Source organism: Gymnoscopelus microlampas (genome assembly GCF_963454915.1).
Source record: "Gymnoscopelus microlampas genome assembly, chromosome: 19".
Taxonomy (NCBI): domain Eukaryota; kingdom Metazoa; phylum Chordata; class Actinopteri; order Myctophiformes; family Myctophidae; genus Gymnoscopelus; species Gymnoscopelus microlampas.
The window spans coordinates 45,915,906-45,931,520 of NC_139956.1; the positions used below are offsets into that span (position 1 = coordinate 45,915,906).

Sequence of the window (15,615 nt, forward strand, 5' to 3'; positions counted from 1 at the left end):
AAATAATCTCAACTCAAGTGTGTGTGTGTGTGTGTGTGTGTGTGTGTGTGTGTGTGTGTGTGTGTGTGTGTGTGTGTGCGTGCGTGCGTGCGTGCGTGCGTGCGCGCGCGCGCGCGTGTGTGTGTGTATTCCTCCATTCTACTTACTCATCACACAGAGACACAGAGCCTTTAATCCAGAACCCAGGATAGAGTGGTTCAGTGAATGTGTTCTGAAAGGTGTGAAGGAGTGTCAGTGTGTTAGAGGACACAGTGTAGAAGGACAGAGTTCCAGCAGGCCAGTCTAGATACACTGCTACTCTGTAGACACTGTCCTCCCTGTCCTCCCTGTCCTCCCTGTCCTCCCTGTCCTCCCTGTCCTCTCTGTCCTCCCTCTCCCACTCGCAGTCCTCACTGTCCTCACTGTCCTCACTGTCCTCCCTCAACTCCTCTATCGCCTCCTCTAACGCCTCCTTTCTCGCATACTCTGCCATTATGTCCTCACTGTTCTCACTGTCCTCCCTGTCCTCATTGTCCTCACTGTCTTCACTGTCTTCACTGTCCTCACTGTCCTCCCTGTCCTCCCTGTCCTCCCTGTCCTCCCTCTCCCTGTCCAACCTCTTCTGCTTGTCATCACTGTCCTCACTGTCTTCCCTGTCCTCCCACTCCCTGTCCAACCTGTCCTCACTGTCCTCCCTCTCCCGGTCCTCCCTGTCCAACCTGTCCTTCCTGTCCTTCCTGTTCTCCCTCTTCCAGTCCTCCCTGTCCAACCTGTCTTTCCTGTCCTCCCTGTCCTCCCTCTCCCAAACCACCCTGTGCTCATCCACGGCTGCTCTGTTGGAGTCAGAGGGACTGACAGGAAGGACAATCTTTATCTTATTGTGTTTGACAGTGTAACTGTTACCATGGTGACCACCACTACAGTACAGACTCCAGGACTTGACATTCGCTCCAAGCCAACAGTCATCACCCTGCCCTTTCCTGTTGATTCCTCTGTAAGTCACTGCTATAGCAACCGTTTTACTCCACTCTACCTTCCAGTAACAGCGTCCAGTCAGACCCTCTGTACACAGAACCTGTGGCTGTCCATCAAACCTGTCAGGATGATCAGGATACGGAACCTCTACCCCATATGCCACCTTTCTGTTGTTCTCAGACAGAGAGAGGCATTTGTATGCTGTGTTTGTGTCCAGTGTGAGGCGATGGAAATCTGATGAGAAAACAACACAGAAACATTAAAAAACATTATTCACTGAGTCACACACACACACACACACACACACACACACACACACACACACACACACACACACACACACACACACACACACACACACACTAAATCAATCAAAAGGCTTCAAAAAGCAGCACACAATTGGGGAAATCCTTATTAAACCCTCTGCTATAATTAGGAGCTGGATGCAGTGCCCCTGTCTGATAACACCATTGGCAGGTGGATCACACATGGCACAGGGCATAAAGTGTCAACTGACTGACAGAGTGAAGAAATCGAAATATGCTTTGCAAGTAGATGAATAACCCTTGTATTAGTGGGTCACAAAACAAGTAAAAAAGTTTACACATTGCATTATTCACTGAGAGGCTCTTACAAGAAAAACGCTCAACCCAGAGCTTAAAAGTATTCTTGACACTGGGACGAAAATCACGTCCACTCAACACCAGGCGTTTTGCAACTCTCTGCAACAAACTGGACTGGGAGCATGAGGCCTGCTGTTCCATACTGATGTGAGATGGCTGTCCAGGGGAAATGTTCTCACCCGCCTGTATGAGCTGCTTATTTCTGATGGACAAAGCACCAGAGCTGTCTGAGCACCTGCCTGAACCTGAATGGGTATTAAGGCTGGTGTATTTACCTTGCATATTTGATAAACTGAAGGGACTTACCTTGCAAGGTGACAACACTAGCATCCGGTCCATGAATGATAAAATCCATGCATTCACAAGGAAAGTCGAACACTGGATTGACAGCTGCACCAGAACAATATGACTGGGTACTGTAAACTTGATTGATTGAATTCTGATTGAATCTGTTTGTAATGGAACATGTTCCTTATTGTTTCCATTACTGCCTCTAGGGGCCATAGTTTTTCCTTATTGTTTTCATTACTGCCTCTAGGGGGCATAGTTTTTCCTTTAAGTTTAGTACCTCCCTGTCTTCAGGGGGCGCTGTTTGTGTTGTGGAGCTGCAGTATACTTGTGCTGAAGAAGGTGACCAGACTTCCTTTTCCCCTTGTAAACAACAAGAGAGATTGTTTGTGAGTGTTGTCAGTAATCTTTAGCCATCAGTTGTTTCTACCCCTTTGAGTGGCAAAATAAGTAAGTAGGCATATCATCCATTATTGTGACTACTTATTTTAGGAAGAATTGTGACTTATGTTAAACTTTTATGTGTTCTTTATTGCCATGAATGGCACTGCAGTGTACTGGTGAAATTGAGGCTTCTTAACACATTCCCTGCCAGAGTTTATTCATAAGGTACTCACCCACTGCCAGCGTTTTTGAGTTTTATAGCCTTTTGAACCGTTCACAAAAAAAATATATCCATTAAAATCCGCGATCGAATGGTGTTTATAAACAGCAACGACGGACGTACGAGCCCTCATAATGTTTAAACTTTTGTTCCTTTTTCTTCTTCTGTGTTATCAGCCGGTAAAAGAGGCTGCAAACGTCATATCCGGCTGTGACGTGGCTGTGACGTGGCTGTGACGTTTCCCCACCGGCCATCTTAGATTAGCTTAGCCTCCGATCGGCTATCAGATCGTTTTTAAACACAAAGAGGATAACCGTTCGTCGATCAAAGAAAAGAAAATACAACCGGAGCTTACCATTCGTTTTTTAAACCGTGTGAAAACCATGATCTTTAGCCAAAACCAGGGAAACACTGTTTTTTCAGGATAAAAAACTAACCAGAAACGGTTGTCGGAAATTTTCTCATAGGATGGGTCGGAAGCGTCATGGGAAAAAAAAAAAAATCAAGGATGGTACCAAAAAAAAATGTTTTCGTTATTAAACCACATAAAAAGACGATCCCGAGATATCTCGGGATACGCAGGTAACGGGTGGATTTAATGTCCCGAGATATCTCGGGATTGGCAGTATATGTGTTAACTGCAAATGCTTACCTGTTTGTGTTACCTGTAACGAGCTGTTTGTATTTTATGTTAATTTGTGCTTTTCTATATTTTGTGTTTCAGTTTTACACTTTTTTTGTAATAAACCAGTCCATATTCAACAACTGCCTGTTCCTTGGAGGAAATATTACAAAGGAGAGTTTAACTGGCTGTCAAAGCCCAATAAGGACATTGGGTGTAACAGTACAGTAAAATTATTCGCCCTCTGCGAGGGACATCAAACAACTTTTGGACACTGACAAGAGAGCCAGTAGGCTAACACTTTTTGAGTGGCTAGTGAAATTAGCACTCTGCGAGCACTCTTCTTCACCAGCCTTATCCAGTCAACATAATGGAGACATCACAGGCACGGAAGAAAGACAATGAGGACACCAAGTCATCCTCCGCTCACTCAAAGTCCTCAGGAAAGCTGACTGTTAGATCATCAGCACGATCTACCAGATCATCTGCATCAACCAGAGCCAGCATGGCGGCAGCACGAGCACTGGCCGAAGCGTAGGCCGCTAAAGCAAGAGCAGCCTATGCTTACAAAGAAATTAATATTAGATTCAACTATTGAAGCACTTCAACTCCATGAAGAAGCTGATGCTACCATGGCCAAAGCAGAGGTATTGGAGTCTGGTGCTGCTCAGCTTGAACTTGCAGAGCCAAGTGAAGAGTTGGAGTGTTTACCCATACAAGCAAACCCAGTGCAGAAAGGAGACATGTCCCCTCAACGTGATTCCATCACCCATGGGTCCCCTCAACGTGATTCCATCACCCATGGGTCCCCTCAACGTGATGACATCATCCACAGGTCCCCTCAACGTGATGACATCATTCACAGGTCCCCTCACCATGATGACATCATCGGTACGCCTGATGACATCACCGGTACGCTTGCTCACCATGATGACATCACCGCTACGCATGATGACATCACCGGTATGCCTGCTCGCCATGATGACATCACCGGTACGCCTGATGACATCACCGGTACGCCTGCTCAACATGATGACATCACCGGTACGCCTGATGACATCACCGGTACGCCTGCTCATCATGATAACATCAGCGACACGCCTGCTCACCGTGATGACATCACCCATAGGTCCATTCAGCATGCTGACATCACCCATCAGCAAAGTCACCAGGAAAAAGACTGTAACGTCACCATCAAGTGGGTGGAGGGTGACAGTGAAAGGCATGTGACAGCTCTTCACCCTGGCCCACCACCACAGACACCCAATTCCCCCTCTTCCCTTCAAGAGCATGGCGGAAAGGAGGAAAGCTCTTCACAGGAAGAAATACTCACTCCTGCCCCCACACAAGGGACACAGCAGTTCCAGATACTCAAGGATGCTCTCTCTTACCCGGACCAGATCGAGGTCCAAATCAAGGACTTGGTGTATGTGAACACACCGGGTCAGATCCACCACATCACCCTGCATGACATGTCAGACCAGAACATTATCTTCAATACCAGAGTGCTCGCCCAGCATCAAACCCAGCTACCAGCCCCTGCATCCCCCACTGCTGCTGATACCACAACCAGCACACCGACAGTTCTAACCCAACCAACGTCCGTCAAGATAAGCATGCCTCTCCAGTCTTCGGCCCTGACTCCCAGCAGCCAGAGTAATCCTACTGTCCCACCTTACACCTTCCCATGCTTGCTGCCCCCTCCAGCTCCATCCCCATTGAAGAGCCAGCCAGTAGTGTTCAGACAGTTACCATGCCATGACACTACGTGTCAAGACTACTAAGACTTTCTCCAAACCCATTCCATAGTGTTTTCTTCTCAGAACTTGTGTTGTGTAAATGTTATCGTGGCATTTTTAAATATGCCAAGGCGGGGAGTGTAATGGAACATGTTCCTTATTGTTTCCATTACTGCCTCTAGGGGGCATAGTTTTTCCTTGTTGTTTTCATTACTGCCTCCAGGGGGCATAGTTCTTCCTTTTTCCTTTAAGTTTAGTACCTCCCTGTCTTCAGGGGGCGCTGTTTGTGTTGTGGAGCTGCAGTATACTTGTGCTGAAGAAGGTGACGAGACTTCCTTTTCCCCTTATAAACAACAAGAGAGATTGTTTGTGAGTGTTGTCAGTAATCTTTAGCCATCAGTTGTTTCTACCCCTTTGAGTGGCAAAATAAGTAAGTAGGCATATCATCCATTATTGTGACTACTTATTTTAGGAAGAATTGTGACTTATGTTAAACTTTTATGTGTTCTTTATTGTCATGAATGGCACTGCAGTGTACTGGTGAAATTGAGGCTTCTTAACTGCAAATGCTTACCTGTTTGTGTTACCTGTAACAAGCTGTTTGTATTTTATGTTAATTTGTGCTTTTCTATATTTTGTGTTTCAGTTTTACACTTTTTTGTAATAAACCAGTCCATATTCAACAACTGCCTGTTCCTTGGAGAAAATATTACAAAGGAGAGTTTAACTGGCTGTGAAAGCCCAATAAGGACATTGGGTGTAACAGTACACTGTTACCAAGATTATTTACAGCACAAGTACACTCAAAAGTTATGCCAATTATAATACAATTTACACAATATGTTGTTTCAATTGAGGTTTGTCGTACTTAATGGTTAATAAAGTAAATACATTACTTATATACTGTAAATAATATGTTTTTTATCTGTGTTCTTTTTGCTTTGTTTGTGTTATTATGCCGATGTGTTGAATAGCCCTAAGCTTAATAAATGAGTACATGTGCGCACGAATGCCCACCAAACATGTATGTTTGTGTGCATAAATTACCTCCGGGGTTAGTGGGGCTCGTGAGTCAATGGCAGCATTATTGTGGGGGTAGGGGGCTATTTGGGAAGCCAGAAGGAAAAAGGAGGGGACCAAGGATAGAGTACTGGGGGTCCGCGGTCAGAAAGACAGACAGACAGACAGACAGACAGACAGACAGACAGACAGACAGACTTGTGTCCAGTCTTACTTTGTCCTCTTGTGGTTTGACTGGGTGTCTTCAGTCCAGGTGTGGTTTGTCTGGGTGTCTTCTGTCCAGGTGTGGTTTGTCTGTCTGTCTTCAGTCCAGTTGTGGTTTGACTGGGTGTCTTCAGTCCAGGTATGATTCTGGATCTCTTTCCACACTGGGGACAGCCATAGTGTCCTGTTGGAGCAGACTGGTCCCGGTATGAGGTGATGCACTGTCTGCAGAACCAGTGTCCACAGCTGGTAGAGACTGGATCTATCAGAACCTCCCCACACACTGAACACCTGGACGCCTGCTCAGTCACAACACGACTCCTCTTCCTCTCTCTGTGGAGATGATGAACATTTATTATGAGTGTATTTTAGACTTATATAACTCTAGAAAGATATTACATAGATAGGACATGCAAACGTGCAGTCAGTCTGTATAGTGCAGCTTCACCACTGAACACCACATTGTGATTTGTACCACTTCATCCACAAACTGCACACATAGCAACTTACAATCTATAGATAAACATTGGATGGAAAGGACACACTGTTATTAGACTTAATGGGCCTGATTCACTAAGCTGGTCTTAAATAACGTGTACATAAAGTGACTAAAAGGAGGGTGTATTTGTCATGATGAATCCCGACGGCTGCCAGCTGATCGTAGAATGTCAAGCGTGTTCCCAAGAAATTCATTTGCATTGTTCCACGCCCCAAATTTTCACACCATAAAAGGCAACAGGAAATTAAATTATCCAACTTCAAATTCACCGTGCTGAACAGTGTTGCCGTGTTCCGTTTATTATAAGCGACTTTGGGCTTGGTTTTCTGTAAAGTTGCTTGTAAATATTGGTAATTGAGGGTTGCGTTTTTTGGGGTTTGTTTCTGCCGGACAGAAAGAGTTGGCATAATGTCTATAATATGCATTCAAGCGATAGATTGTTTAGGCTATAAATATATTATTTTTTAATTTACGTTGACAAATGTTGGGCACATACATATTTTATTTGAGGTTTGGCGCTATAGTAATTGATTTAGCATGAAGAATAAGGCATTCTAATGACATACGCAAGCTTTGGTCCTGTGTAAGTCTGTCTCCAAGCAGACTTGAGAAAGAGCGGACCTCTGTAAAAAAAAATACAAAATGATTGATGAATCACACTAGTGGGAAGTTGCGTGAATTAATTTACGTTAAAAATACGGGCGTGAACAGCTCAGTGAATCGGGCCCATTGCCTTGTTTTTTTTTTCTCAGTGATTTGCACATGTAACTTAGCATTAGATCATTTTACGAGGATTGACGTACTGTGTGTGTGAAGATCCAGGTTCATTACTGAAGGCAGGAGGTTCATCTTCAGTCCAGTCACTACTCACTGTTGGAGACTCTGGTTTGTCACTTCCCTCCTCTCTCTCCACAGACTCACACATCTTCTGCTCTTTATTAAACCTGTCAAGGTTAATATAATAAAATAGATCAGACAACAGTAAATACTGGATGAATGTGCATTCAAACACAGTAGGAACTAACACACTCTCACAGGAGGACATAGACATCACGATGGACACAGCCATGTTTAATCTTAATGAAACTATGAAAACTAGACCATACCCGGTCGACGCATCCGTGGGGGGATATGCGCACATGATCTGGCAACAACCCGGGAAGCAGTTCGTCCCATAGCTGGGCAGCCCCGTAACCATGGCGACAGTGTTTTACACAAAAACGCTAATAAGAAGCTGAGATTTGACGAAATTGAAAAACGGGCTTCACAGTTGCGTTCAGATGGTAATGGTCAATGGCTGTGTGCAAAATCAGAGCAATTGGTCCAGCCACTGAGGAGAACCGGGTTGTGACACCACTACAGAGGTTACTAGAATTATAGTAGGATAACCATATTAGGTCATGATTCTCCAGTCCTTCCCTCGTAACCTCACACACACACACGCGCGCGCACGCACGCGCGCGCGCGCGCGCGCGCGCACACACACACACACACACACACACACACACACACACACACACACACACACACGCGCACACACACACACAGCTGAGTTTTTATGTTATTGTTGCTGCCAGGTAGAAACCTTTTATGTCAGAGCTGTTCATTTTTGAGGGTTTGAGGCCTATAGGCTCGAAACCTCCCACACTATGGTAGAGGGCTATGCCAAACGGCCAAGGCCCGAAACTCACAACCATTGCCCAAAGGGTGGCGCCAGAGCAATCAATTGAAAATGCCAACTTTGAACAGGTACAACTCATGCCCTATTTGACCTACAGACATTAAACTTCAATACACACATGCATCGCCTCATACCTAACAACTTTCACACTCTGACTTTTGACCTCTGACCTTTAGATCTCCAACCATTTTGAATTATATGAAAAGCATGATTTTTGAGCAATCTGCACGAAACTTTCTACACATGTACTTTGGACCTATACTGACAGATTGATGCTCGTGGATTTTTTCTAAGTGAAAACGTTATGCTTTTTTGAGCCAATGAATATTGCAGTTTTATGACAATTATTCATCTGCCCCTTGGCCTAACACAGTTTGGCCTTGAGCAGTTTGAAAAACACTTAAACCCAGGATTTTTGAGCAATTTGCGTGAAACTGTGCATACATGTGCAATTGTTAAAAATAACATGAAGTGCTTATTTGAGAGTAGTTATTTTCAATGTATGACGTACTTCATTGTGAAAATAGTCGATCTACAATCTCACAAGTTGTGAGATTGTAGATCGACTATTTTCACAATTTTGTTTTTGGTACCGAGGAGACATCACATTTCTCTATTGGTAAGTGCTTTGTGAACTACTGATCTTAGTGTTAGTGATACAGGGGCTCCGTTCATGGCAGAAGGCAAGAGTCTATGATCTTCAACAGACACCATGAAGCCGTAGCGGTGCCAGGAGAGGGAAAGTCTGGTTACCTAACGTGCAATCATGTTTCAGCATTTCCTAATTCCCCCATAAGATGGGAAAGCTACACTCTCATTGACTGTTGTTTTCAAATCACACCTCCTCATTTCCATTTAATGGAAATCCTCGATTCTAATTAGCTGGGGAAAAGATGGAGGTGGAGATAAAGAATTTGGAGACACCTGATTAGTTTTATCTGCAACCAACCAGCAAGCGTTCCATCCAGCTTCTCTGATCTTTTTTTTTGTTCAAGCACAGGTGTGTTGATTATTAGGCTACAGCTGAACTTATGGTGAACTGTGCTTGTAAGTTGCTGTGACATCAAAGGGACCCCAATTGAGCTGAAACCTTGCCATTTTCCACTAAAGCAGAGTTTAGTAGCAATTATTTCATTCATGTGTTTGTATGTTGAAAAGAAGATGTGTATATTTTGCAATACATTCGCACTTTATTTCTATAGCTCCTACTTTTGGATTGTTTCTACCAAAGATATCTATAAAAATAGCAATCAAGCAAATATATTTGCTTTTATATGTGTCTGTGTGTGTGTGTGTGTGTGTGTGTGTGTGTGTGTGTGTGTGTGTGTGTGTGTGTGTGTGTGTGTGTGTGTGTGTGTGTGTGTGTGTGTGTGTGTGTAATTAAAATACTAATACACACACACACACACACACACACACACACACACACACACACACACACACACACACACACACACACACACAGTAGCACAAGACTGTTTAATTAAAGGTGACCTGCAACCTATACAAATAAATAAAACCCTGGCTGCAACAAAGAGGGACCGCACCGTGCGCATGTGTTCCTAAAGTGTCATAATAACATTAGTTGTGCAGGTCAGGACTTTCCTGGTCCATGCTGCTGATTCAAGCAACTACTGCAATATCAACATTGCTTTACCAATATCTGTAACACCAGAATGTTCCCATGGGGATCAAACAAGGTCTATATATATATCCATCTATCTGTATGTCTGTTAAAACACACACACACAGCTCTCTCTCTCTCTCTCTCTCTCTCTCTCTCTCTCTCTCTCTCTCTCTCTCTCTCTCGACCCAAATACCTCAAGGTTTCCTTCGATGTCATGCGATTCAGATGGGAAAATAAATATTCCAATATTCAAGTTTATTTACCCCCACATTTTTACTTTTCATTTTCATCTCCCCGTCTCGTCTGAAAGATGATTTATACTTGGTTTTGTGACTGTGTTGCTCACCCAAAATAGCCGATCTACAAGCAGCCAACGTGTTGCAGCGTGACATGTTGTGAGCTTGTACGTCTGCTTACCTCCAATGCAACTCGACACATTTTATTTTTTTCTCCTCCCCTCCTCACAGCTAGGCTAACGGCTAGGCTAACCACAACAACACGAAGTAAACAAATCAACACTTTTATCTTTTTTTTTCCTTTCGTGTATCGTCATCATATGTCCAGCTTTGTGTCGTGTAGCATCTCCCCGTCTCGTCATCATACGTCATCATATGTCCAGCTTCTACTTTTATCATTTATCATTTAATGTGGACACATTTACAGCTTTAAGCTCAATATGCCATGCATGACAATGTATGGAACTATTAGAGCTCTGAGACTCATTCATTCACTGACTTATTATTTACTTATTAAAACTAATGTAACTACATTATAAACACTTACCGTCTCATATGCTGTTCTGTGTTGTTGTGTGTAAAATGAAGAGTCTGAAACAAAATGTGTGTGTTACTGTGTTACTTCCTGCACCACTCCCTTACATCTGCATGATGTAATTCTTAAGCCACGTCCCTTCGCTCATACACACACACACACACACACACACACACACACACACACACACACACACACACACACACACACACACACACACACACACCCCTTCTCCCATACACACACGCCCCTTCTCCGGAGACGGAGACAGAGAGAGAGCGAGAGCGAGAGAGAGCAGGCAGGCAGGCAGGGAGGGGGTGATCTACTCCAAGAGTGTGTAGCGGCTTTATGTTTCTGACAACTATCCAGGAGATTAACTTAAAACATCTGGTGTTGACATGAAGATTGGGTGATTTACTCTTTGTGGGAAACACAAACAATGAGATGCACGCATGCACGCACAGCCCATTGCTCCTCTGCAATACTAGGCAGTGGTGGAAAGTAATGAAGTATATTTTATGGTCCCAAAAGCGGCTAATCAGTTTCCTGGGAAAAGGTTCAAGGAGAGAAGATCCGGTCCAAGGTTTTAAGTCAAACATCTTTTTATTCAGCCCGACTGGCAAACTGCCATGTGGGTCCAATTCAGCAGCACACAGCCATCACGTAAACACATCCTTTTATACACTGTTTACCTTCTGCAACAAGAGGAGGGGCTAGGTAGTTTAAGCCCAGCCCCTAATTCCTGTAGGCCTATCCCAACACACAAACTGAAGGGCCGTGGCCGAGCCCCCGCAACACCCGGGAGGCATGCGATAATCCGACAGACCTTTTCTCCGACTATGTGGCATCCGCGTGCGGTTAGGGTTAGGGTGCGGGTTTGGTTCGGGTTTAGTATTGAAACGTCGGAGCGCTGCGCTGTCGGAGGAATGCGCTGTCGGACTAACGTACTGCACCCGCAACACCCTGGTATAACATTAGCATGTGGTCCCTGCATGACATACAGAGTTGGACAATAACAGAGTAAATTTACTTGAGTACTGTATTTAAGTACATATTCTGAGGATCTGCACTTTACTTGAGTATTAGATTTCTTTGATACTTATTACTCTTACTCTAGTACATTTCCAAGACAAATGTTTTACTTTTACTCCAGTAAATTTCTAGGAAGGCTGAAGAGTACTTGGCTGGTTGTTGTTTTTTCCCCCTAAAATGCAATTGGCCACACGTTGTATTTGGGGTAAACAGGGGACAGGGGACGGGACATTTTTGTTCAAATCTTTAGCAAGTAAGTTGTGTGTTCTTTCTGCAGCCATTAAAAGTAGAACACACAAGCACAAGGATATGGGCGGATGATTAGGAGAGAGCAGAGCCGTAGAGAGAGAGTGAAACCGGAGAACAATGGGGTCAATGACTAACCAAAACCACTGAATGCAAATCGTGGAGTTAAAAATAAGGATGCAAATGTTGTCCCTGCATGTTGGAGTCACTCTACGCCCACACAATACTACAGAAAAAAACTCACAAACACAGCTGTTTTTGTAATGTAATTTAAACCACTTAATGACTCTAAAACGTCTTTCTTTTGGAATACAAACCTTATTCAACATTCAAACTGTGTTGATATGAAAAACAACGAAAAACAAACACAAACACATTTGAACTTATTTTCTCATTTTCTGCCGTTTCGCAACTCATTCATGGAGATGTTTTAGTGTTTTTGTCGCATTCCCGAGCCAATAATTTGATGACCAGGACATCGGTCAATAGGAGACTCAGTAGCAGACTTTTTGTGTGTTGTATCAGTGTTGTATCAGGGTGAAGGTTGTACCATTCAGAGCATTGTCTCCAGGGGCGTCACGGCCATTCACTCACTGTGCGTACGACGCGACACCCTCACTCTCACAGATCCGTGATTTGACCCCCCCCCCACTTTTTGAAATTATTAAAAAATATATATATATTTTTTTGATAATAAATTGGTAAAATCTGGCAAAAATAAGAATTAAATAACCTAACCCTAACCCTAAAACCGAAATAAAGTAACCAAAACACGAAAAAATCTGCCCGGAAAAACCAACGCGTGGCACTGAGTGGCACTCGGTGCCACGCTATGAGCTTGTATATCTGCTATTTTTGAATAGCCAAAGTGTAAAGTAAGGGGTGCAGTCCACCGAAAGTCCATCCCCCCCACCTTCTGAGAGCCTGTGACGTCCCTGATTGTATCAGGGTGTAGTTTGTACCATTCAGTTTATCTTGTGTTAATTTCCCCCAGTTCAAATGTGATTATTTTGGGGGGTCGCGGCCTGAAAGGGTTGAGAACGACTGGTATAGAAAGTCGTCGTTGTTCAGAAAAGGCCTTATGTTGACTGAAGTAGAGGTCTTCACGGGTCAAATATAAATACCCGAACCCAAATGGACCCGTGATTTTTTTACCCGGAACCGAATGGACCCGGCCTATGGTCCAATATGAACGGCCGATACCCGAGTGGACCCGCGAAAAAAATACCCGTAACCGAATGGACCCGGGCCATTGTTAGAAATTGAGATCCGGACCCGAACAGCACCGAGAGCTGTCGGGAACCGACCCGTATAGAACCGTGACATACAAGAACCGAACCCGTACATAACCCGACTTACCCGAGCCTCCGAAAAACCCGAACGCAAAATTGTTTGCCAACGTCATTAGTACAAGTTGTCCAGCGTTAAATAAGACTTGTTTCATACTTTCTTACCTATAAATGTATAGCCTCCTCCATGCTGATTATGATGTATAATCCCAGTCAATGCTCATTGGACAGCTATACAAAATAAATCCACGTTCTATATGTTTGTAATCCTTCTTCATTGCCAACTATTATCCACGTTAATTTCTAATGTTAAACCACATTTAATGTTGTTTAACATTATAATTGGCTTTGGAGTTTCCATTGTGCTTTGAGTAACAACATGTTGATATTAACTCGATTATTTTACCATTTTTAACCATTAACCAAAGCGTTACGTTAATCGACAATATTTGATATAATAACTGGTGTATATAAATGAGAGCTGTGTTCCGTCAGCAGCTATAAATGAGTGGGTAAAATATTTCCAAGGATTCGTCGGTGATGTCATCGCCGACGAATCCTTGCTAAAGTTGCTATCTTTAAAACAACTTCGAACATGGCGTAGCGTCCGTCGCTACTTCCTTGTTGCATAGTGACATCACTGTCGAATCCTTGGTATCTTTGTCGTAGCTTTTCAACGTGTTTGTTGATCAGCGCCGTTAATATGCGCTGTAGTCTTTGCTCGTGGTAGTGAAACACTAAACAGGATTATTATCTCATGTCAACATTCAAGTACAACAATCAGAAGATGTAACTCAGGTAAAGTTATGCGCCACTAAAGTTCTAAAGTTTTCCAGGCTAATACAGACATAAATATGTTTTAATCATCCTATCCTTGTTAATATATCGCCATTTAGGTCAATGATATAACATTATGTAGTGATATGATAATATAAATAGCAGCCAGTCATTGACTGCGTCACTGCCAGTCTGTCTTCTGAACGACCGACCTCCCTCCCTCCACTCGGGTATTAATGGAACCGTGCATTTCACAGTCTGAGCCCCGAGAAACCCGCTCGTCGGGTCAACTCGGGTATTAGTGGAACCGTCCATTTCACAGTCGGAGAACCGAGACCCGAGACGGACTGTACCGGCTCCGACCCGGACACGGAGTCACATCTTGTGAATGCACCCGTGACCGAACGAGACCCGAGACGGACTGTACCGGCTCCGACCCGGACCCGGAGTCACATCTTGTGAATGGACCCGTGACCGAGCCGGGTACGGGTCGGAACCCGGGTATTTCGGGTTACATGCCTAACCCGACGAGCTCTAGACTGAAGCGAGACAGAGGAGATGGAGATGCCTGGCCTCGCTCATAAACCCCAGAGTTAGTTGAATCGGACAGAAGTTGTACCATGATGTGTCATGGTGTAAGTTGTACTATTCTACCATATCAGTTTTCTAGTTTGTACTAGTCAGTCAGAGTGTTGTATCAGGGTGTACCGTAGGTTGTACCATTCAGAGTGTTGTATCAGGGTGTAGTTTGTACCATTCAGACAGGGGTCGGCAACCTTTTTGACATGAAGTGCATGCTTTTATTTTCTTGATAGTTAGTGTGCCATATCAGCATTAAGTACAATTATGACACCATATCAAAATAAATGTTTGATATAATGTTATTTCACATCAGGACATTCATTGTAATGATCATTAGACTCATAGCAATAACCCCACCTGTCTCCCAGACTCCCACCCCTTCTAATTGATCTTTGAAAGACCCCTCATGTTTAGTCTAGCATTTTCGAGACATAAACATAAGCCAAGCCATATTTTTCCATGAGGGCTGGAAAACCTGAACATCAATTTCAGCTTTCTTTGACATTTTTGCAATTTTCTCTGAGCCATTAACTGAGTGATTTTGCAATCATCGCAAGCTGTTGTGACATAGGCTACACGCTCCAACATGCACACAACTAAATAGCATAGGCTAAGTGAATAGGAGGAAGGATTATGCGCAGGAGATACATTGCATGCAAATGCGAGGGGATTTATTTGTACCATTCAGAGTGTTGTATCAGGGTGTAGTTTGTACCATTCAGAGTGTTGTATCAGGGTGTAGTTTGTACCATTCAGAGTGTAGTATCAGGGTGTAGTTTGTACCATTCAGAGTGTTGTATCAGGGTGTAGTTTGTACCATTCAGAGTGTTGTATCAGGGTGAAGGTTGTACCATTCAGAGTGTATCAGGGTGAAGTTTGTACCATTCATAGTGTTGTATCAGGGTGTAGTTTGTAGCATTCAGAGTGTTGTATCAGGGTGAAGGTTGTACCATTCATAGTGTTGTATCAGGGTGTAGTTTGTACCATTCAGAGTGTTGTATCAGGGTGTAGTTTGTACCATTCAGAGTGTAGTATCAGGGTGTAGTTTGTACCATTC

At 43.7% G+C, this 15,615-nt stretch overlaps 2 protein-coding genes across 2 annotated transcripts in view; one reads left to right on the top strand and one right to left on the bottom strand.

The window, feature by feature from the left end:
• Window positions 1–15,615, top strand: part of LOC311034546 (netrin receptor UNC5D-like) — a gene marked incomplete at both ends in the record, with an annotated part of 179,271 nt that overhangs the window by 90,725 nt on the left and 72,931 nt on the right. The window lies entirely within an intron of this gene.
• Window positions 19–10,734, bottom strand: LOC311034720 (uncharacterized protein). Its single transcript, XM_084042688.1, has 5 exons — window positions 10,645–10,734; window positions 7,357–7,497; window positions 6,065–6,387; window positions 1,013–1,188; window positions 19–211 (listed from the first exon to the last, which is right to left on the bottom strand). Exons 1-5 carry the CDS (start codon window positions 10,650–10,652, stop codon window positions 143–145), a joined length of 717 nt encoding a protein of 238 aa, XP_083898814.1. The 5' UTR covers window positions 10,653–10,734; the 3' UTR covers window positions 19–142.

What these genes read in the sequence shown, in the direction of transcription:
- LOC311034720 (XM_084042688.1), bottom strand. An exon ending in TCAAACCACAAGAGGACAAA is followed by an intron (nt 1,189 to 6,064) that starts GTAAGACTGGAC and finishes TTTTCTCATCAG; the next exon opens with ATTTCCATCGCCTCACACTG. An exon ending in CTGGACGCTGTTACTGGAAG is followed by an intron (nt 212 to 1,012) that starts GTAGAGTGGAGT and finishes CACACCTTTCAG; the next exon opens with AACACATTCACTGAACCACT.